The 25,263-nt window shown below is 44.1% G+C and overlaps 1 protein-coding gene across 4 annotated transcripts in view; it reads right to left on the minus strand.

The window, feature by feature from the left end:
• The window catches only part of LOC139413378 (rho GTPase-activating protein 39-like), a 52,170-nt gene that overhangs the window by 23,325 nt on the left and 3,582 nt on the right, over positions 1 to 25,263 (minus strand). For 2 of the 4 annotated variants that reach the window (XM_071160683.1, XM_071160679.1), the window contains exon 2: positions 5,921 to 7,222. In XM_071160683.1, coding sequence (XP_071016784.1) covers positions 5,921 to 7,222 — 1,302 coding nt within the window. Of the gene's footprint in view, positions 1 to 5,920; positions 7,223 to 15,401; positions 15,538 to 25,263 lie in introns of those variants that run through there. The other 2 variants (XM_071160680.1, XM_071160681.1) reach the window with 2 other exon arrangements.

A 25,263-nucleotide genomic window follows, 5' to 3' on the forward strand; every position in this document is an offset into this window, starting at 1 on the left:
GCACAGTCATAGGATGTCACCTTTCCAACAAGTCTGTTCATCAAATTTCTGCTCTGCTAGAGCTGCAGCGGTCAACTGTAAGTGCTCTTATTGTGAAGTGGAAAGGTCTAGCAGCAACAACGGCTCAGACGCGAAGTGGTAGGCCACACAAGCACACAGAACGGGACCGCCAAGTGCTGAAGCATGTAAAAATAGTCTGTCCTTGGTTGAAGCACTCACTACCGAGTTCCAAACGGATTCCGGAAGTAACGTCAGCACAAGAACTGTTCGTTGGGAGCTTCATGAAATGGGTTTCCATGGCCGAGCAGCCCCACACAAGCCTAAGATCCCAATGCGCAATGTCAAGCATCAGCTGGAGTGATGTAAAGCTCCCCGGCCATGGGACTTTGGAGCAGTGGAAACGCGTTCTCTGGAGTGATCAATCACGCTTCGCCATCTGGCAGTCCAACGGACGAATCTGGGATGAATTGGAATGCCGACTGCGAGCCAGGCCTAATCATCCAACATCAGTGCCCCACCTCACTAATGCTTGTGGCTGAATGGAAGCAAGTCCCCGCAGCAATGTTCCAACATCTAGTGGAAAGCCTAAAGGGGGAACCAATTCCATATTAATGCCCATGGTTTTGTAATGAGATGTTCGACGAGCAGGTGTCCACAGCATACTTTTGGTCATGTAGTCTAGGAACCCCACAACAGAGACAACCCAAGCAGGAGTGGCAGAGCGATGGGGGACCTGCAGGGACACCTCTGAGGTTAAAGACCCAGCTGTCATCATGAGACAGCTGAACGCAACTCCCTGATCTGAGACACCATGTCTACCAGCTGCACATACCACCCACTACCACCCTACCCTACCCTCCGCCGTCTCCCCACCCAGCTAGGAGGCACTGGGGCTGGGGACAGACACTGGGACCCCTGGTTTCCAGACTGTAGGACATGGTGACAGAGAGAGACCATCCCAGTGTGGGGTCAGAGAGAAACGCCTGTGGAATCTGAACTGTGCTTCTACATGTGTTCATATGGAACCAGATACAGCATCAGAACACACTCCTTAGATTACAGTAATACAAATCCCACATCCTCTCAATCACACATCCTCTTAACACTGATCTGGAGGTGTGCCACAGGAGCCACAGAACCAACATGCTCACATTGCTGACTTTCATAGTCGAGGTTAATGGATCCTTTAGGTCAACCGATACGCATGCTTGTCATGCCAGAGACTAGTGCACATGGTGGCACTGGCCGTTCATCAGAGCAATGAAAGGCTTCTCAGCATAGAAATCTGTACTTGAAGACATCTAGGTCCAGTAACATGGTAATGCTTAGATCAGGTTTAAAATAAAACCAGAGCTTGGACTTGCTGTTCTAGTTTTAAAAAATGCTTTAAAAAAGTAGGTCTGTAATCTAGTTTTTTTGAGGACACCATAAAACTTTTACTTTACAAGGGAGAGAGTGAAAACTGGGACAGAGAAAGAGGGATAGAGAGAAAGAAATAAGGACAGTCACAACAAGCACCAGCCACCCAGACCCATTTAACCAGATGCTTAAAGTTCAACGTAGTACTTTTTAACTGGAAAAACGACACAATAAGAGTGACTTCAGTCAACATCTGGCAAGAACTAAGAAATGATCTTACCAAGCCAGGCGCACAGAGATAAAAAAGAGAACAAGTCTTATTCCCAATGTCTTTAAAGCGTTGCTGTTAGTCCCATCCACCGATTGCACAGACAGATGAAAGTGTTAGAGCCTGTGTCAGACCTAGAAACATTCAGTCAACATGTGACTCATTTAAACTCAACTATTTCAACCAGTACATTGACTCCTCCTCAATGTACTGGTGATATACTTACAATGACTCAGAGTGAGGCACATGTGATGATAACCAGGTTGGATTTACTTTTGCTTTCATTCGCAGAGCTGAGTAGGGAAGGTTTGAATCTTCGTCAAAATAAGAGACTCAGGGCTTCATTAATTTGGCTACGTAAGGAATAGCGCCTGAAATCTGGATACCATTAGCTATATCTTGACACAGAAAGAATGTGTTTACAGGCTATATGTCAACATAGAAATGTTTATATAATAGATATCTATTTCATGAGAATCTCTAGGTAGACTTACACACCGTAACAACACGCTTAAAGTGTGTTTGATATTCGCCTGACTGCCTTTGAATCGTGTTAGTCTTTTGAGTGTAGCTATATCATTAGCGGCTAATGAAAAGGCACATACTATTCTTTTGGTAACTTATTTCACTATTCACCATACCTTCACTTCCTCTTCAGAGATAGCTCACAGATCAGTTGCCCCTAGGGCCACTTGTGATTAACGGAGGGCCTTTCTTCCTTTTGTGGCCCATTCTAACCCTGGGGCAACCCACAGGATAATGGGTTGCTATGACCCATATGTGAACCACCCCAAGTCACTTCTGGCTTACCTTACACATCTCTGTCGTGCCTTCAACAAGTAGGGCACTTCCCCTACAGTTCATCTGTCCCCTGGAACTCCAAAACACTACAGGACAAGCTACAGGGCAAGCTAACCCAACTTCTACCCCACATGCATCCCCTCTACATACACACACAGGTCATCTGTTCCCCATTCGACCTTACGCAATCAGGGTCAGAGGTCAGAGGGTAGGAGAGTCTTGCTGGCCATGGCGAGGTCCTCCACATGGCTGAGGTTTGATACCCAGGACCCAGGCAGAGAGCAGGGGCCAGGGGGAAGTGAAGAGACACACAGACAACTATAGGAACAGCAGTATCCTGTTTAAAACTAACTGGAATACACTTGACCCCAAGCTACCCATGTTATATTCAGCCCCACTCTCCCTTATACACTCACAGCCAATTGCGGAGCAGTAAGGTGCATTTAACCATTCAGCTATTAAAAACTCTTGGTTTAAAATGGTGCAGTTCCCGCATATTTAGGAGTTGATAATAAATAATAAATGAATAAATAAAGTGGTAACGGGATGCTGGGAACCCCCTCTTTCTAACAAAGGCCATTAAACCAACTGTTCCCCATGATTGCAGTATGAATTGTTGTGCATTGACTGCTTGTCAGAATGCATGTTTCCCTCTCTATGGTACTCGCAACTTCAATGTGCCTTGAGAGGAATATTCATCTCGCACAGAATGCACAACAACAAACCGACTAGGTAAATAGATCAACTATGGACTTTCTATTCATTACTCATTTATTTTGCAAGGGAGAATTAAACGTGTACTGTTCTAATATCTTCAAAGTGCGTCCCGGCTGTTCCATATTTGTTTGCGTGGTGGCAATGAGCTTGCAAGGGCGCAGTGCCACAACTAAATGACTGCAGCGGAAACACTGCATCTGTTGTGAAATCCACAATCCAGTACAGAGGTCGTAAGCAAGGTGATCGCCAACCATTTACTGTTTAAAAAGATCAGAATCCCTTACTCTAGTACTTCTGGACATGTTGACCCAAGGAGTTTAAGGCATTTGCCTGATTAGCTGTACAGGGTCAGAATACCCAGAAATTCCCAGGCCATGTGATAAGAGTAACAGATTTAACGTGCGCGAGCGAGAGAAAAAGCTGTATAAACTAAACAGTGCTTAGGATAACACAGTTGGTGTGTAAACACAGGGTTTCCCAAAGTCGGTCCTGAGTCCCCCCTCTGGGTGCTCGTTTTGGTTTTTGCCTTTGTACTACACAGCTGATTCAAATAATCAAAGCTTGATGATGAATTGGTTCATTTGATCAGCTGTGTAGAGCTTGGGCAAAAACCAAAACATGCACCCAGGAAGGGCCCCAGGACAGAGTTTGGGAAACCCTGTGTTAACAGGCAGATAGATATTGTAAGACCACTCCTCAAATGTATTTATAGAACTAAAAGGAAACTGGGATTGGAACAACTGATTGTCAAGTTTCCTCTGAACACTTTTCTCTCAAACGTCATCATCAACTGTTGAAATGCACATGCATTTCTGAACAGATTCAACAAAGTAAGAAAAGGGAACTTGATCAAACTGAAGTGGACATTATGCACACATAGCTGTCCTGGAATAGAAATGAATGATGCTTCTGTAAAAAGAGCATACACTTTCCTCAAGACAAATCTTTGAACAAACTAAGGCTATCTGGTGCATCTCTCAATAGAGCACTACATGCCCTATGAAGCCTTCCACACTACTGAACTGGCAGAGCCTTCCACACTACTGAACTGGCAGAGCCTTCCACACTACTGAACTGGCAGAGCCTTCCACACTACTGAACTGGCAGAGTTTCTTAAAGGAAAGTGTCAAAACAATTCTACTTCATACTCATCTCCAGCACCTCCCCAACATCAACATATGTGAAAACTGCAAGTTTCTATGTTTTGTATTACAAAAGGAAGATGAGCGTTGAATCGTGGTTTTAACCAATTATGAGTAGGTGTTACATAATAATTGGTTAATGATGTCATTGGAAACAGTTCCTCTATATGTTTTACTCCAAAACATAGAAACGCACCATTTGTATACTGTAGGTTGATGTTGGGGTGGTGCTGGAGAATATGAAGTTGAAAATGTTTTAAATGTCCCTTTGATCATGACTAGGCTAAGCTATTAATCAGCCAGACAGTGAAGAAGAGAAGAGCACAGGTCCCGAAATGTTCCTCTCCAACCCCAAACATGAAACAAACTCTGTTTTCATCCATTTATTGTTTGTCACATTCCATCTTCTCTCCTCATTGCATGGTGGGATCTAATTACAAGCCCAGAGAGAGAGACCAGTGAAAACCACCATATGGCTAAGTGGGGTGCAAAGCCCAGAAGAGTTTAAGACTCTTCAGCTCCACCCAGAGACACAGATGCCCATTGTTTTGGGGAGACATGGAGACTTCTGGGAAACATTGACTCATTAGGGATGACTGCAGAGTGGTGGAGATTCCTGGGGAGTAAATGCTTCTAAAAAGGATGGAATGTCAAAGAGTCAGGCAGGCTGTACCTCCACCAGGGCCTTCGGACAGCAATGGGTGAGCAATTAGTTCCCCTTCTACCTTACGCAATCAGGGTCAGAGGGTAGGATAGTCCTTCTGACCCCAGCGAGGTGAGGTCCTCCACGTGGCTGAGGATTGATGCCCAGGACCCAGGTAGAGAGCAGAGGGGCCAGAGGGAAGTGAAGAGACACAGACAACTCTAGGGTCCCCTGTTAAGAACTAACTGGAATGTAGAAGTTCTGTATGTTATTACCCAAAACAGACAACACTCCTTTCCTCTGAAATGTTATTAAAGGGGACCTCAGTCATGTTTTGTCTACGGTGGTATGGCTTCCCCCACCAGAGACCCCCATTGGTCTTTGATGGCAAGGGGCCTCGTGTTGTTTTAGGAAAAATAAATGAGCGTATATGGGGCTGGAGTAGAGCGTAGCGGCAGTGAGCAGCACACAGGGGCACTGAGACAGCACTAGTGGCCATGGGCCAGGGGAAATAGAGCTGGCATGTGTGGAATCTGCCTCTCAAGGGGAGATGCTGGTTTGGAGTCTGCCACCGCGCTGAGCACACGATAGGGTCTTTGAATGGCCCTTACTGTTAGGTGCCTTTCTACCAACGTGAAGGGAGAGGGGAATGTCATGCACTTTATGACTGCACCCGTCTTCACATTTGGTAGCAATTGCTTTAAAATGGTTGCGGTGTGATTCACAGAGAAAATTATGAAAACGTGGTACATGTGGAATGTCAGGATAAGTGAGAGTGAAAATAAAGGAGTCCGAGGTAGCCTTACTTGTCAAATGGTCTCATGCCCAAAGCATTTTAAAGTCAGTATGCCACAATGGGATAATAAATAGGTTTTTGCTATTACCATATGGCCTCTTTACTGAAACATGATTCTCTGATAGTTAAATCCAATCATGTCCTCCTATCAACAGTCATTTGGTTCAATAGCAAAACAAAGAGATCAGACGTACCTCAGTGACTCCTTGCCTTCGTCCGAGCCGTTGTCTCCCTGAGCTGGTCTGCTGTCCACCACTGTGTCTGAAGTCTCTCTCTCGCTTGGGGTCTCAGGGGTTCTGGGGACAGGCTTACTATCCTCTGGACGAGGGGTGCGGTGTCCCTGGCTGCCTGTACTCCCCAGGCTTCCTGCTCCATAATGCTCTGGATGAGGGGTGCGGTGTCCCTGGCTGTCTGGACTCCCCAGGCTTCCTGCTCCATAATGCTCTGGATGAGGGGTGCGGTGTCCCTGGCTGTCTGTACTCCTCAGGCTTCCTGCTCCATAATGCTCTGGATGAGGGGTGCGGTGTCCCTGGCTGTCTGGACTCCCCAGGCTTCCTGCTCCATAATGCTCTGGATGAGGGGTGCGGTGTCCCTGGCTGTCTGTACTGCTCAGGCTTCCTGGTTCATGGTGCTCTGGACGAGGGGTACGGTGTCCCTGGCTGTCTGTACTCCCCGCTCCATAATGGTCTGGACGAGTGGTGCGGTGTCGCTGGCTGCCTGTACTCCCCAGGCTTCCTGGTTCATGGTGCTCTGAACGAGGGGTGCGGTGTCCCTGGCTGTCTGTACTCCCCGCTCCATAATGCTCTGGACGAGGGGTGTGGTGTCCCTGGCTGTCTGTACTCCCCGCTCCATAATGCTCTGGACGAGGGGTGCGGTGTCGCTGGCTGCCTGTACTCCCCAGGCTTCCTGATTCATGGTGCTCTGGATGAGGGGTGCGGTGTCCCTGGCTGTCTGTACTCCCCACTCCATAATGCTCTGGATGAGGGGTGCGGTGTCCCTGGCTGTCTGTACTCCCCACTCTATAATGCTCTGGACGAGGGGTGCAGTGTCCCTGGCTGTCTGTACTCCCCGCTCCATAATGCTCTGGACGAGGGGTGCAGTGTCCCTGGCTGTCTGTACTCCCCGCTCCATAATGCTCTGGACGAGGGGTGCGGTGTCCCTGGCTGCCTGTACTCCCCAGTCTACCTGTTCCAGGCTCCCTGTCCCTCTCTCCAGTTCCCCCGGCCCGCTTGGCCTCAGAGCAGCGCTTCATAGCCTGTAGCTGGGAGAGGGGAACTATGTCGCCCCCTTGGGGTCGGTGCCAGACAGTCTGGCGTCCTACGGAGTTGTAGTAGTAGAAGCGGCCGCTCTGGGGGTCAAATAGCTCCCACCACTGGTTGCCGTCAGCCTGGCGAACGGGAGCGCCTAAGGGAGGGTCCCAGCCGCATTCGCCAGTGGCCAGATTCACATACATGCGCTCCCGAGAGCGTGGCTCCAGGATCTCCACCCAATCTGGACTAAAAAACAGACACAGAAAATAATGTTGTTAGGACTGAGAGTAACGAGAAAAACAGCTTTGATGCGATTAATAACAAAACACTTTGTTCAGTATGGAAATCCTACTGATATGACCATTCCTGTTAAATGCTTATCCGATAACCTGCACACAAGTTAAAGTCAAAAACGTACTACAAAGCAAACACCCTTACACGACCCATATGTATAGTGAATGTTTGTGACCACAACACGTGTCCATCTGTGTGTGAGTGCTATAGAATGCTGGTTCAGCAGTGATGTCATCCCTCTGGTGGGCTGAGGAGCAGCGGGAGTAGCTCTGTGCGTCTGTGATCTGACTAAGGGACAGGTGGACCCGCTCTGTACGGCACTAGGACCACAGCCGGCAGGCCTGGAGAGCACCATCCGAGCCAACAGCACCACACAGGGCATGGCATGAGGATCATTAGCAGCTAACTCAGCAGAACACAGAGGGCTGGGAAGGGGCGGGGAGGCGTTTGAGACTGGCCCACATACACAGACAGGGTACAGAGGAATGTGTCATTGAGAAAGGGGGCAACCTGTCAGATTGAGGAGATACATTTGGGTCATGTTTCCCTTTGAGAAATCCCTTATATGGTCTCTTTTGATCTAGTTCTCTGATGCAGAGCAACTTCAAGTGTGCCAATGAATCCATGAGGGACCCACAGCCAGCCTGTCGTGTCCTTATAGTCGGCTGAGAACCCGGTTCGAAGCTAGGTTGGGGAGGCAGGAGGTAGAGACAGGGCATTGGAGAAGAACCTCAGGAGGCTGAAAATATTTGGCATGGGCCCTCAGATCTTCAAAAGTTATACAGCTGAACCATTGAGAGCATCTTGACTGGGTGCATCACTGCTTGGTATTGCAACTGCTTGGCATCCGACCGCAAGGTGCTACAGAGGGTAGTGCGTACGGACCAAAATAAGAATTTGTTCTTAACTGACTTGCCTAGTTAAATAAAGGTAAAATAAAAATAAACTCCCTATCCCCCAGTAGCGATGATTGATAGTATAGTTTTACCATAATCCGGCCTCAAACTCTCTCTGACCTGTTTGACCTAGCTCTGATTGGTTGCCATGCCAGTTGCTAGGGTGCCGGACACCCTTCGGACTCTCCAGGTCACACTTCTCAGTCTCCTCCAGGCAGTTGCGGAGAGAGCAGAAAACTCCTACACCTATGCCCTACTCAACACAACTGGACTTCTGTGGACTGGGATGGTGTGCGTGCACAAAGGGAGTTGCATGACATGTATATTGTTCTACAAAGTTAGTTGTATGTATGTTTACTTTGTTATGTAATGTGTGCAGGTAGCATATACATTTATCAACCAGGTCATTCAAGATTGAAGTAGAATTGGACGTCTATCCATGTCCTGAGGAAGTCGGGAAGGAGCAACAGTGAGCACTATTACCATCAAGTAGGCTTGGGTTTTGCTAGGGTGTTGTGGACAGGGGTGGTGGATGGGCGTACTCCCATGACTCTGGATCAGAAGGTTGCGCGTTCGATCCTAGTCCTGGACACAGGTTAGTAATTTTTGGTTTTAACCGTTTCCCAAACCTTAACTATTCGGAATGAGTGCCTAAACTTAATCCTTAACTTCAAAATTTGGAGAAATGGAATGATACAGAGCAGCAAGAGCAACAAAAATTATTCCAAATGTGACGTTTGAAGAACGTGGATGGTCTAATTCTGCAGTGAGACGGAGCTTGTTGACATGTATACATTGTTTCTATTGTTAAAAGCTGTTGCTCTATTTGTGCTATTAGTTATTGCATTGTGTAAAGTGTGTTCATTACCACAACCATTCCAATACATCCCCATGTACCTGAATGTTTGTGTGTGTAAATAAAGTTCCTGTGTGTGTTAACACTTGGGTTGCTTTATTCCCCTTTAACTAGGGGGCGGTGTCACTAGTTGACAGACCAGTAAATGCATAGAGCCGGGTTTTTTTTTCCTTCAAGTGTACTCCCAGATCATCATGGACGAGAGTATTTGACCATTTCCCTACAATTTGGGACACATGGCCAGAGAACATGTGGTGAAGGGGGGGAGCAGGGTGTCTGGCACGGGCCACAGTACACAACACATGCCTAACACATGCCACCCGCACCCCCAGCCTCAAAATAGCCTCAGAAGAGAAGAATACCAGCCAAGTCGACAGGACTGCCTTTGCATTGGGCATAAAGCTCAGTGGAAACTATCTGTATGCATTCCCCTCGTCACTGCCAGGTTAACATCCAGGGGGACAGGGGCCCTCCACATGATCCCTGCCTGTGTGGTGTCAGTGTGAATGTTTCTGCTGTTGGGAGACCATCTGCCTCCCACTCTGAACAAGGACACATAATTCCCTGTCACAGCTTACATGACTGTAATTAACATGACCCACCTCTTCAAGAAGAGAGACGAATAAATCTAACTTAGCCCTGTTTTCTTTGAGCATCTGCAGTCAAAGAATGTCTGAGTCCACATACATCATTATGTGAGAGAGAGAATGAGTGTGTGAGCCAGAGAGAGAAAGACAGAGACAGACAGACAATGTAATGGCAATGTAAACATGTTTCGCATGCAAATAAAGCCTCTTTGAATTGAGAGAGTTTGATGTGATGATGGATAGGCATGATGGGGGGGGGGGGGGGGGGGTGTTTACAAGTCTAGCTAATCACAAAAGAGAATTCCTGCAGTGAGGCACCATGGATAGTTTCAGTCGAGGAGGGGATGACTTTTATACTGATGGATCAAAAGCTTAATGGGCGGAAAGCGGGTGGAAATAAAGGGACAGTCAAACTAGAGACGAGCAGTCAATAGTCCAATCCCACACACCCACTCCTCAGCCTCCCTCCCACTGCTTCCAGTCTCCCAAGGAGGCATTCCCTTACAGCAGCAAGCAGAGTAGTGGGGGTGTGTGTAGCATAGGGCTATTGACCGCTTATGCCTCCAGTTTGACTGTCACAATATTATCTTTGCTCTAGTCAGTTGTACCTGCACCAAAACGCCAGTATTTTTCCTTCAAGCTTGTTCTTCATATTTTTTAAATAGTAAGCCAATTTGTTTTCTTATGGCTCTCTTCCCCTCTGCAGCAGACATGGTGAGCAATGTGCTTAGAACATCGAATCACAATAAAAAAAATTGTAGTATCGGCACGTACGTATCGTGACAATATCGCAATGTGAGGTCCCTGGCAATTCCCAGCCCTAACAGAGCACTTCACTTTGGATTCAACCTTGTCAAAGTCACGTTTTTGGCATTACATTATTGTAATGAGAGAGAACAAATCTGAAAGAGAAAACACAGCAGCGGAGAGATGTTGTGAACACGTGCATAAGACACCACCATGTAAACGTGGTGACAGGAAACCGGGGGTTAAAGGTCATGTGCATAGGCCATAGTTAGATGTGTAGGAGCAGCGTGGGGTACAGTGGATGCATAATGGACTTTCCACCAGGGTAAATAAACAGTAGGATACAAAGTGGAACCAGCATCTCGCTGACAGCCGCTGATAAGCAGGAAGATGGACTGGCGGTCAGGTATTGGAATTCTTGGAAGATGTATTCTGGGAACTCTTATACAAGATCAACACCCTCCCCGATATCTAACTATGTGATGTGTAACATCACCCAGCCACTCAAGTTCACTGTGCAGAGTAGAGATCGACCCTCTTTCAAATGGTTGGTGAGATAGGGTTGAACTGTTACAGTGTTACTCGATGGTCAAACTAATCTGTTCCACTAGAGCCAGTCGCTGAGTTAGAAGTGTGTGAGTATGCAGTTGGCATACTCAATAGAAAATCACTGGGCGAAAAGGGCCCACCCATATCAGGGGATATCTTCACATGACACGTTTTTGATATTCTAGAGAATACAGATAATTTCCAATACATATTGAGTTTTGTGGATATGCACCATATCCTGACAAATTCTGAATCCACATGTGTCTTTTAGACATATGATACTGGGATTACTCATGGGCATTTCCTACGGCAGGATGTGCTCATTAGATATCCGGAGGCAGGCCTATGTGAACATCTTATTTTCTCTATATGATGACAAATCACGGCCGGTTAGGGATCCCGAGTGGCGCAGCGGTCTAAGGCACTGCATCTCAGTGCTAGAGGCGTCACTACAGACCGTGGTTCAATTTCAGGCTGTTTCACAGGCTGCGCACAATTGGCCCAGCATCGTCCGGGTTAGGGTTTGGCCGGTGAAGGCCGTCATTGTAAATAAGAATTTGTTCTTAACTGACTTGCCTTGTTAAATAAAGGTTCAATAAAAAAATGAACTGACAGTAGGTCTACATAGTATATGCTCTTGAGTGACGGCCACATCAGGATCTTGATATGCTAAATAAGGACAATTTGTGATTGCATTTTTTTTTACAGAAATAAAAATGTTTGCCTTTACGTGCCTTGTATAGCCTACTACTGAATATGGTGCAAATGTATGCTCAGATATGTCAACGTCATGTGAAGAAGCAGGATGATTTCCAGTGCCTGAACACGTAAAATAATTTGGGCTCTAGACATTTCATAATTTGGATTTAGCCCATTTTTGATCAGACATACAGTACGAGGAGGAATATTACGTATGTAAGGATATCTATTGAAATACTTTTTTTGTTGAGAATATTATAACTCTTTCAGGAGTTATAATATTTTACAAATATGTAAGCTGGAGCAAGCGCATCAGGGGAACGTATCTCACCCCAGATATCTCCCTGGACTCATACGGTAGCAGGGAGATTTGAGGTCCGGATTGGATGCATGTAGAAACTGTCCCATTACAGAGAATATCCTAGCTCTGTATATGAAATAAGGAAATGCGTATCTGGAGCATGTCTACTCCTACTCCTCTAATAAAATGTCAGATATCCGAAAATGTATAGGTAAAGATATTCCCTGATATTTACCCTTTTCACCCAGTGTAATGTTTACAAATGGTTTGGAATGCAGTCCGCATAACTCCAGTAAAGTTGAAAACACTACTATAAATGTTTTATAATAATTTGAAATGAAGTCTTTATACATGTGCTCGTGTGACTCATTTTTTATTGTTTAATTTTTATTTCACCTTTATTTAACCAGGTAGGCAAGTTGAGAACAAGTTCTCATTTACAATTGCAACCTGGCCAAGATAAAGCAAAGCAGTTCGACACAAACAACAATAATAGAGTAGAAAAATAAGTCTATATACAATGTGAGCAAATGAGGTGAGATAAGGGAGGTAAAGGCAAAAAAGGCCATGGTGGCGAAGTAAATACAATATAGCAAGTAAAACACTGGAATGTTAGATTTGCAGCAGAAGAATGTGCAAAGTAGAAATAAAAATAATGGGGTGCAAAGGAGCAAAATAAATAAATACAGTAGGGGAAGAGGTAGTTGTTTGGGCTAAATTATAGATGGGCTATGTACAGGTGCAGTAATCTGTGAGCTGCTCTGACAGCTGGTGCTTAAAGCTAGTGAGGGAGATAAGTGTTTCCAGTTTCAGAGATGTTTGTAGTTCGTTCCAGACCATTGGCAGCAGAGAACTGGAAGGAGAGAATTGGTTTTGGGGGTGACCAGAGAGATATACCTGCCGGAGCGTGTGCTACAGGTGGGTGCTGCTATGGTGACCAGCGAGCTGAGATAAGGGGGGACTTTACCTAGCAGGGTCTTGTAGATGACCTGGAGCCAGTGGGTTTGGCGACGAGTACGAAGCGAGGGCCAGCCAACAAGAGTGTCCAGGTCTCAGTGGTGGGTAGTACATGGGGATTTGTTGACAAAACAGATGGCACTGTGATAGACTGCATCCAATTTATTGAGTAGGGTATTGGAGGCTATTTTGTAAATGACATCGCCGAAGTCGAGGATCGGTAGGATGGTCAGTTTTACGAGAGTATGTTTGGTAGCATGAGTGAAGGATGCTTTGCTGCGAAATAGGAAGCCAATTCTAGATTTAACTTTGGATTGGAGATGTTTGATGTGAGTCTGGAAGGAAAGCTTACAGTCTAATCAGACACCTAGGTATTTGTAGTTGTCCACATATTCTAAGTCAGAACCATCCAGAGTAGTGATGCTGGACGGGCGAGCAGGTGCAGGCAGCGATCGGTTGAAGAGCATGCATTTAGTTTTACTTGTATTTAAGAGCAGTTGGAGGCCACGGAAGGAGAGTTGTATGGCATTGAAGCTCGTCTGGAGGGTTGTTAACGCAGTGTCCAAAGAAGGGCCAGAAGTATACAGAATGGTGTCGTCTGCATAGAGGTGGATCAGAGACTCACCAGCAGCAAGAGCGACATCATTGATGTATACAGAGAAGAGAGTCTGCCCAAGAATTGAACCCTGTGGCACCCCTATAGAGACTGCCAGAGGCCCGGACAACAGGCCCTCCGATTTGACACACTGAACTCTATCAGAGAAGTAGTTGGTGAACCAGGCGAGGAAATCATTTGAGAAACCAAGGCTATCGAGTCTGCCGATGAGGATGTGGTGATTGACAGAGTTGAAAGCCTTGGCCAGGTCAATTAATACAGCCGCACAGTATTGTTTCTTATCAATGGCGGTTAAGATATCGTTTAGGACCTTGAGCGTGGCTGAGGTGCACCCATGACCAGCTCTGAAACCAGATTGCGGTGGGATTCGAAATGGTCGGTAATCTGTTTGTTGACTTGGCTTTCGAAGACCTTAGAAAAGGCAGGGTAGGATAGATATAGGTCTGTAGCAGTTTGGGTCAAGAGTGTCCCCCCCATTTGAAGAGGGGGATGACCGCAGCTGCTTTCCAATCTTTGGGAATCTCAAAGAGAGGTTGAACAGGCTAGTAATAGGGGTTGCAACAATTTCGGCAGATAATTTTAGAAAGAAAGGGTCCAGATTGTCTAGCCCAGCTGATTTGTAGGGGTCCAGATTTTGCAGCTCTTTCAGAACATCAGCTGAGTGCATTTGGGAGAAGGAGAAATGGGGAAGGCAGGGTACAGTGCAGTTGACCGGGATAGGGCTAGCCAGGTATAAAGCATGACCAGCTGTAGAAAAATGCTTATTGAAATATGTGAAGCCTAGACATAATACACCTACTATGCCACAGGTAAGACAGTGCTTAAGATAAATTGGTAACATATATCCTAATACTGGTGTTTGGTTCTTATTATTTTCTAGATCTGATAACACATTCACACTCTCTCCATGGAAGGCACACGGGCTCTTTATCTCCAATCTGGGTCAAGGAGACGTCTATGCACCAAGTTTATTCTAGGATGACAAAAAAATACTCAAAAACACCTCCCCAAACAGAAAACACGACAGAGCATTGCAACAAGACCAACATAAACATACGCACACTCTCCTTCATCCTGTTTCTCCTAGCCACTATGTGTCAGACGTCTCATTCTCAATAATAACTTCATCCACAACCCACAATTTACAGTTGTCCCAAAATAACTTGATGTTGAATGGCGTTTCCCGAGAAGGCAGAACAGCATTCTACTCTTGGAATCTGCTCCATTGTTTTAAAACAACCCAAAGTATAGATGACAGTTTTCCCAGCAGTGGAAAACATAGGAGTGGACATTGCATTGTCTGAAAATAGGGCAACACAGTTCTGTCATTGTTTAGTTTTGGCTTTCAATCAAATACAAATTCCAGTATAGCTCAAATCGATTCCCTCAAAGATAAACTATTGTGAAAAAAGGTTTTCCTCCAAGTACCTCAGTCACAATGAAGTGAAGAGACAGGAGACTATAGCCCTGTACAGAACACTGTCTCTAACAGGAGACATACAAGTTGATGTAAAGACAGATGGTCTAAAGGCTGAAAAACAGAAATCTAAACGAATGGGGAATAACTGCATGTGTATATCTAAATTCATTGGAAATAGGACTAAAGCCATCAGTGACCAACTTAAAACAGCCATTTAACGTTTACTGCCCTCGTAAACCAACATCTAACCTCGCCTAACAACAGGTTATTCAGGGAGACTATGCCCTGTCTCCTGAGGACCAGCCCAGGCTGATGTTTCAAACATGGGCTGTCATTTAGCTAACCTAGCACTCCGTCCACCAGTGCCAAACTAAGTCAGCCCGAGTGTATTTACAGACCTACTATTTCCTATCTGAAGACATAAAATATTCTTTCTGCTCAGATACTGGTTTTTATAAATAACAAACTCCGCTAAATTCAGAGTTAAAATCCTCCTTACTCACCTTGCAAAACAGGTTACAGAGGTCCTTTGGAAATGTGTCAGAGGCTGGAATCAGACAATATAAAGACAACAAACCTTCTTCTATAAGCCATCCAGCCCAGTCGTGCGAGCAGCGACATACACCTCAAAAGAAAAAGGCCACCTTCTGTTTGATTATGTGTTACGTTCAAAGTCTATACAGCATAGCTGCCAGGCAACCTGCTTATCCAAATATTGTAAAACATAATGTGTTGTAAAGACAGACTGAGTGTGCTGTACTCGACAGTAGCCCCATTAGCAGTAGGGATGTGATAACAAATTGACAATTTATCTTAAATGCTTAAACTGCCCTTTTTTTAATTGGTTTTCCTTTAAGACAATAACAAAAACAGAAATTGTCATGTGAACTCAATGCAGAATATGTTCCTATTGCGTATGGTGGTCCTATTGCATAGGATCGCTAGTGGGCAATGAAGTTCTATATACTGAATCTCAAAGCGAACACTTGGCCCATATAAGCAAGTGGCCACTCGAGTCTTCAAGAGATTTGGCGAAAATTAACATTGAGATGATGTGCACCTGATGTCCCAACTGCCACATCAATATTCCAAAATCAAAATCCATTTGCGCACATTGTTTTCCATGACATGTCTTGTGCATGACTTACTCACTATTAAAATACAGGCACTGGGGCAGACAGCCTATACTCTGATAGACAGTGAGAAAGTTAGCTAGCTTAATTGACAAACACAGGGATGGAATGTCTAAGAATGTTAGGCAGTGCACCGATAAACAGTATGTAGTTTGTCACTTAATTACAATAGTTTGACAGCTTGCTGATGAAGTTATAGACATGTTTCTAGCAGTCAGTCCATACTTTAGCATGTTTCCAAAGCACTAATCGCTGGCACCAATAGGTTGTAATGTTGGGTCAGCTAAAATCCCAGCGCAGCAGCCGACTCAAAACTGTACTAACTCAGGGTAGAGCCTGTTCACTGCATTTCTCTGCCATTTTTCCAACATGCCGATAATGTGCAAGCGCTTTATATTCGTGGCAAATAATTTGAAAGATGCATATCTCCTACTACCATTACAGAATTGTTGCGTTAGTTATTTGTTTAATTTGTATTTTTCCCTTAGTGATGATGATTGGGACCTGCTAGTGGTAGTTGTGGTAACTGCACTGGGATTTTGTGGAAGAAAGTTTTTTTGATTAGGATTAACATTAACGTCCCAATTTTGTTTAAACGTTCACACCCCGAATTAGCAGTGTGTAATTCAGACTGTAGCATGTCCCCTTTAGTGTATAGTGTATGCTAGAGTTAGGGGCCCCCAGAACACACAGCATATCAATGTATCTGCAATGAACACAAGGGAGCTAACAGCTTAAGTAAACCAAGATGATGTATGTATGGATGTCAGGTGTAGGTTTATGGCCATTTATTACATTTAGAGTGATGTTTGATTAAAGTTCTAACGCCTAGCCACTAGGCTTGGACGGTATCCAGGTTGTCATACCGACCTTGTTCTATCCTGGGATATTCAGTAATACCAGCACTGAACACAAGGAGCGCTATTTTAAGCAATGCAATCCCATAGCAAATGCTAGCTAAATGTTAACGAACGCATGAAAACTTGTTTATAAAGTCTGACAAACTATTTCCAGGACAGACATCCCAGCTCAAAAGGTATACAAGTATCTCAAAAATGTTACTCAAAGTTTGCTGCATGCACAAAACAAATATTGGCTTTTGATCAAGGAGGGAATTCTCTGCTGTTGTTACCAAGAGGAGCTTGATTGCAAGAAGCTAACCACTTAGCTAGCTAGCTAAGAAGTTAGTAAACCAAATGCATAACTGCACAGCATTTAGCGCATTTTAGACAGTTAACTTAATAGTTCTAAGATATCAAACAGTGAGTGACTCACAAGGCTCTGGTCTCTCGTGGTTGTGTGCTTGTAAACTAACTACATGTGACTGGGGACTACCGATAAGCTTCAAAATGTAAAATAATGTGACAGGTGAAATTAACACGTTATGCTTTATCTCCTAACATATTGCACAAGTTGACTGCAGGCATGTACTAAAAAGTAGCTACAAATATTCAAATGTATAAAAAACAAAACTTCAAAGTAGTAGTTTAAATGGTATTGAAAAACTATCCTGTGGCCATTTCCAAATACCCCGGTATACGGCATACCATTGAAGCCTACTAGCCACACATTTTCTGAATTAGGAATAGGATACAGAGTATTGGGTCACCATTGTACTGGACAGACACAGGGAGGAACCCACATCCAGGCTTGAGAGAACAATCAGAGGGAGAGGAGAGAGTGCACATGTTTCAGATGACATAGAACAGCCCTGCACCTGTCACACACATTCTTTGCTTCTTTTGTTTTTCAACTCTAATTCCAACCGTCCCACCAATTCTCCTCATTGGCAACACAATAAATGGGAGGATTAAAACCTGGTGCTTCATTACATCTGTAGGCCTAACAGCAATGTGCTTTATATCAGGCCCTGAAGGCTGCATACTGTCTGCCCCTTTAGAATGTGAATGGGTTTATTTGCCATTGATTCTACTGTAGTGCTAAGAAGCCTGTTAAACTTCTTGCCCACTGCAGGAGTGCCCTGAGGATAAAGGTAATTGTGGTGAGGAGATTAATGAAGTATGGGATCTGTCCCTAGCCATTGGGGCATAGGGTTTCCCTTGTGGGACCGGGAAAGGAGCTCATGCGATGGTGACTTTAATGGAGTCGTGAAATCCTCAGACTAGGAAGCATTTGGTCGGATGTCTCTGGGTTATGGACTGTTTTTGTGGTCGTATAGGTGTGCTTCAATTGTTTTTGAAAAAAGGTTATTGTGTCTTTCTTTCTGAAGTAGCCTACATCAGCCTGACAGGACCATTGCTGATCACTTCTCCAAAAGGTTGTCAACCCCCCCCCCCCAGCAGTTGTTCATGTTCATTCCTCACACATCCTGAACACTGGGGGCCAGTGTGGGGTACTTTTTTATGGAGGATATGTCAGGCATGATAAAGCTGGCTTTGTGTTAAGAGATCAAATAAAGCACAGGAGCAGTGGTGGAAAAAGTACCCAATTGTTATACTTGAGTAAAAATAACTCTGGACGGTTCTGACTTAGAATATGTGGACAACTATAAATACCTAGGTGTCTGGCTAGACTGTAAACTCATGCTGCCAAACATACTGACTGACTATCCTACCGATCCTTGACTTCGGCGATGTCATTTACAAAATAGCCTCCAGCACTCTACTCAGCAAATTGGATGTAGTCTATCACAGTGCCACTGCGACCTGTATGCTCACGTTGGCTGGTTCTCGCTTCATATTCGTAGCCAAACCCACTGGCTCTGGGTCTTCTATAAGTCTTGCTAGGTAAAGCGCCTTATCTCAGATCACTGGTCAACATAGCAACACCCACCCGTAGCACACGCTCCAGCAGGTATATTTTACTGGTCATCCGTAAAGCCAACACCCCCTTTGGCCGCCTTTCCCTTCAGTTCTCTGCTGCCAATAACTGGAACGAATTGCGAAAATCACTGAATAAAGTTGGAGACATATCTCCCTCATTAACTTTAAGCGTCAGCTGTCAGAGCAGCTTACCGATCGCTTCAGCTGTACACAGACCATCTGTGAAAAATAAAAAAATAAATAAAAAAACATCCAACCAACTACCTACCTCATCCCCATATTTGTTTTTCTGCTCTTTTGCACACTATTATTTCTACTTGCACATCCTCATCTACACATCTATCACTCCAATGTAAATTGATAAATTGTAATTACTTCGTCACTATGGCCTATTTATTGCCTCACCTCCTTACTTCATTTGCACACTGTATACAGATTTTTCTATTCTGTTATTGACTGTACGTTTGTTTATGTGTAACTCTGTTGTTTGTCACACTGCTTTGCTTTGTCTTGTCTAGGTCACAGTTGTAAATGAGAACTTGTTCTCAACTGCTCTACCTGGTTAAATTAAATAAATAAATAAAAAAGACACCTTAATAGAAAATGACTCAAGTAAACATCACCCAGTAAAATACTACTTGAGTAAAAGTCTAAAAGTATTTGCTTTTAAATATACTCAAGTATCAAAAGTAAAAGTATAATTTCAAATTCCTTATATTAAGCAAACCAGATGGCAGGATGTTTTTATTTTATTTTTTTAATGTACGGATAGCCAGGGACACACTCCAACACTTAGACATAATTTACAAACAAAGCATTTGTGTTTAGTCAGTCCGCCAGATCAGATGCAGTTGTCAAAAACATAAATAGTAAAGTACAGATACCCCCCAAAAATGACTTAAGTAGTACTTTCAAGTATTTTTACTTATGTACATTACACCACTGCACAGGAGACAGGCAGGCTGGGAGGGCAGGTTGCCAAGGAGGGGCAGATAGGTAAAGAACTTTAAGCCCCAGCCAGCAGCCCTACGGCCACATTCTGCATGGCTAGCAGGGAGAGAACAGGAGCCTGTACCATACACGCTGCCACCCTGCAGGGTCACCTCCACAAGGGTCATGATGACTGGGTAGCCCCTGCATAAAATGCACAAATTCCTTGGTGAGGGAATATAAAACACCCGTTTGCTATTAAGTGACCTTTAGTATCACCTGTGAGTGACACTGCACACCTCCAAACCTGACTGTCTGGGAGCCATAAGGTGTGTCATATTTGAAGCTGGGTTCTGTCTGTTCCAAATGGTTCAGCTCAATGTGGACATTCCGCAGCCTGCTTTTTGCCCTCTACATAATAGCTGTCAGTTCATCTTCAGAAGTGTAGAAAGGGAAATTCCCTGTGTCTCTGCACCAAAACAATTCTGAAATTAAACTTTTAAAGTTTTTTTTTTTTTTAAATCAACAGTTCGAGAATATCATAACTTGTATCATAACTTGTTTGTCTTCTGAGAGGTTTCTAGTGTTACATAAACCCAGAGGGTGTCTTGTGAAAGAATAAAAACCTGAGCCATGAGTCAATCATAAGCATTACAATGCGTATGCAGTGTACCCTATGCTAATGCCTGATGGCCATGGACAATGGGCTCTATTGTCAGATCAGCAACCAGACTTCATTCAACTAGAACTGTCTCTATTACCATTCCCACAAGGGCCGCCAGCCAATCATAGCCCTCCATCGGAGTACAGTGGGTGGAGCTTGGGACATGTTTAGGAGATTTGGGGTGAACTCCATCAACAGCTGCGATAATCCAAATCATGAACAGTTTGCACTTCTCCTGCCCTTGGATTAAGACTACATTTTTGAGTTGACAAGGTGGGCCTTGAAAATGGATTGATTTTCCAATATTATTTCCAACTTACAGTTTTACATTACCAGATAGGATATACTCTTTCCCAATCCATACAAGGGTCCCACTCTCAACCCAATGCCCCTGCAACAAACTCTCTCTGTGTGCGAGTCAAGATTAAACAAGACCTTCCTATTGGTTTAGATGTGGAATATTTGAATGTTGGCAGGCCACCTTCACAGGCTTACTTTGGGCCTCGCCTCCAAAATAACTAAGAAACAGTGCTCTATGGTGGCTGTATGGAGGCTTTTGTCTTGGTCTTCGCCCACCATCCCGCTCTTCCTACCACTAAATTGATGCTGGGAACTTCCGGCCCCTCATAGCCCAGCAGGACAGGTCCAGTGACTGTCTCTCTGAGACATGAGACAGCAGCAGGGTCAAACCACAATAAATCCTATTTTATAGGGTGCAAGCCTGACCAACAACAGCCCCCTTTACCCCCTACAGGCCTCCTCTATTCCTCCTCCCATCCTCAAACAAATGAGCACTATCAGGTCAGACGGCCTCTGGACGAGAGTGAGCATGTGGGACATAGAGACAGAGTACAGGGTGTTTACAAAATACACGACTCAATGTCAGTCAATTCCAGGAATAATGGAGTCACTTGTCCAAACAAATATGGAGATAAATTAACCGATTAGGATGCAACTCTGATTAAGGTTTGTTATTTCTTTGTCCATTCCTTATCATCAGATTATCTGAGGTGAAATGTAACAAATGAGGACATAAACCAACATTTAGGGCTGAGATTATTTTTTCTTAAGTCCATAAGGAGTTAACCTCAGCCATCTGCTTGGACAATAGTCCAACAACACCCTTTCCATTCAATGTTCTTGTTTAACTATGTAGTTGGACAGTCTCTGTATGTAACTGCATTTTGAGTTGCGCCTGCGGTCTCTGTTCCCCATCTCCTGCCAACATGACAACAACCCCAGTGTCTAAACCAGGGCCGAGTTACAGGGTGAGAGGGGGTCAGAGGTGGCCAAGTGAGCCACACAGGAAAGAGGCATCCATCTGGGTGATCCCCCCCCTGAGGAAATGGGCTGCTGATGGCAGGCAGGTTCTGGATCAGACTAAAGGCTTCCGCATGTGTCAGATCATCTTGAGATGCTGTAGCCTTCCTCAAAACAGTCAGTAGTAAACTAAGATAGATTTCTTGAGTTTTTTATTTTAACGTTTTTGCCGAGGAGATGTTAGTTGTACAATTTTATTTCTAAATAAGATGTTTGGAACAGTATTTCTCAAGTGAAAAAATGTGCATGAAAACGAGTCATCTACCATTGAATGACAACACTTCATTGAATAATCCCTATTGTTGACCAATGACCGATGAAGGGGCGTAGACTTCGCCTCTGAACTTCGGCTTGCTTCGAGAAAATGCCTTCCCGAAAACCAAAACAAACAAAATGTTACAAAATGACTTCATAATATAATATATTATATAATATAATATAATGCACAAACTATTCTGAACTGTTTCGGATGGGAAGCATGCGGACAACTTAGCACACAGACTCGTTATGCTGTTAACGTTTGCACTGAGACTCCAGGAATGAGACGGCCAGGAAGGATAATGTCCTCTCTAGGGGACCAGGGTGGAGAATTCAATTAACATAATTCTAATCACCACAGAATTACAGAGGGCTGGGAATGGAATGATTTTCTCCAATCAAACATGAAGACATCCTCCAACACATTTAACAATAATAACAACTGTTAGTACCTGACTACTCAGTGATGATCTCAAACTTCCTTTTATTACCTAAAAATCTGAGGATTACAGGTGAAGGTCTGGTCTCTAAATCATTACCATCTGTAACTTTTGGACTGGTAGTCCCAATGTAACCCTAATGCAAGGAACATGAGCACTTAAAAAAACTAAACCATGTTTACCACAGCTGAGGTCAGAAAGTTAAGCCAGTCCTTTAGCTCTGTCTAAGAAGGATTCCAAATGTCAGAGGTTGGATTGGGACGGGGCACACAAATTTGATGGAAAAAAATAGAGCTCCATCACCTTGGTAAAAGCCAAAGAGAATCACAGAAGGGTGAATGAGTGTTAATGAATTATCACGTTCTTTCATCCTAACGTTTTAACCAATCTCTACAGAAAATGAACAATCAGCACCGCAGAACAACTAGACATAATACATCGGACTAGCCCTTAATGGCCCAATCCAATACATCCATCATCAAAGCCTTTGGTTGTGTGACGGAGATCCTGCCTTCACATTGTCATGTTTCTCCCAAAAGGCCTGGCTGGCTGGTTTGCACTGGGGTAACCTTGCTAGAGGAATGCAGTGTCCTGTCCTCCTTTGTCTGTAGACCATTGTGAGTCTACAGAGTAAACAGAGGGACAACATCCTATTGTGAGGCATCTCAGGAGCTCACAATCATATCCTACTCTGACCCGCTAAAAGTATTTAGACATTTTAAAAGTAAGGTTAATTAGCTAGACTATATTTAGGCCCTCTCCAACAATAATAATTTTTAATAAGGAGTTTTTCAGTCCACCCCAATGTGAGAGTTGTTTTTGGAACTATGGTTAGCTCAGAAAGAGCAGACAGTGAGGCAAATTGTTTGTGTTAAAAACTTTAGTCTCTTCCAAGACGCAGGTTCTTGCCATTCTGCGAGCACACTTCTGGGATTTGTTACAATAAACTAGGGCTGGGCAATATACCATATCTAATGATATACAGGTATGAATGTTTCAATTTGAATTTACCTTCTATAAAAAGGTATTTGAATGTTTGGTTTATTGAAATGTGATAAGCCGTGTGTAACGTCCATTTTTATAGTTTACTTTGCTACTTGAGTCATCTCTTGCTGCCGCTTTCCACAAAGACCTAGCCCTGCCCCTTGTCACTCAAGGAGCGCATGTTGTTCCTTGACCATAAGACACTTGCCTTCAGTCTGCATGGTTAATGCAGCACATTTTATTTTATTTCACCTTTATTTAACCAGTTAGGCTAGTTGAGAACAAGTTCTCATTTATAACTGCGACCTGGCCAAGATAAAGCATAGCAGTGTGAACAGACAACACAGAGTTACACATGGAGTAAACATTTAACAAGTCAATAACACAGTAGAAAAAAAAAAGAGAGAGTATATACATTGTGTGCAAAAGGCATGAGGAGGTAGGCGAATAATTACAATTTTGCAGATTAACACTGGAGTGATAAATGATCAGATGGTCATGTACAGGTAGAGATACTGGTGTGCAAAAGAGCAGAAAAGTAAATAAATATAAACAGTATGGGGATGAGGTAGGTCAATTGGGTGGGCTATTTACCGATAGACTATGTACAGCTGCAGCGATCGGTTAGCTGCTCAGATAGCAGATGTTTGAAGTTGGTGAGGGAGATTAAAGTCTCCAACTTCAGCGATTTTTGCAATTCGTTCCAGTCACAGGCAGCAGAGAACTGGAACGAAAGGTGGCCAAATGAGGTGTTGGCTTTAGGGATGATCAGTGAGATACACCTGCTGGAGCGCGTGCTACGGGTGGGTGTTGCCATCGTGACCAGTGAACTGAGATAAGGCGGAGCTTTACCTAGCATGGACTTGTAGATGACCTGGAGCCAGTGGGTCTGGCGACGAATATGTAGCAAGGGCCAGCCGACTAGAGCATACAGGTCGCAGTGGTGGGTGGTATAAGGTGCTTTAGTAACAAAACGGATGGCACTGTGATAAACTGCATCCAGTTTGCTGAGTAGAGTATTGGAAGCTATTTTGTAGATGACATCGCCGAAGTCGAGGATCGGTAGGAGAGTCAGTTTTACTAGGGTAAGTTTGGCGGCGTGAGTGAAGGAGGCTTTGTTGTGGAATAGAAAGCCGACTCTAGATTTTATTTTAGATTGGAGATGCTTGATATGAGTCTGAAAGGAGAGTTTACAGTCTAGCCAGACACCTAGGTATTTATAGATGTCCACATATTCTAGGTCGGAACCATCCAGGGTGGTGATGCTAGTCGGGCGTGCGGGTGCAGGCAGCGAACGGTTGAAAAGCATGCATTTGGTTTTACTAGCGTTTAAGAGCAGTTGGAGGCCACGGAAGGAGTGTTGTATGGCGTTGCAACAACAATGCTATTTTGACAACGATGCTATTTTCACTGTGCTTCTTAATATAAATTCACTAGCATTATATAATACTACTATTCATTTGTGTTTCTTACATCTGCAAACAGCTAGTTTACATTTTCTTAGCAAGTTAGCTAATTCTTAGCGAATTGGTAGCCGCTAATGCTAATCGCTAGCTAATAAATGTACTGAGTCAAAGCAAATGTAATTAGCTATACAGCTTGATAATACCAGTGATTGTGTAGACCTAAATCAGCATGTTGTTTGTGCAACAGTATCTTCAAATCAAAGAGAAATATGTTCGCTACATGAATTAGCTGAGCGAAAACATTTAAGGTAGCCAAAGATTTTACAGTCCCCTAGGAAACACTTATCAACACTTTAGTTCCTACCCTTTCACATTAACGCCTCCCTGGCATTTTTTATTCTTTGTCATATCAAACACTGTATTCAAAAGTTCCCACTATTATATTCT

Source organism: Oncorhynchus clarkii, chromosome 7 (assembly GCF_045791955.1).
Source record: "Oncorhynchus clarkii lewisi isolate Uvic-CL-2024 chromosome 7, UVic_Ocla_1.0, whole genome shotgun sequence".
NCBI classification, from domain to species: domain Eukaryota; kingdom Metazoa; phylum Chordata; class Actinopteri; order Salmoniformes; family Salmonidae; genus Oncorhynchus; species Oncorhynchus clarkii.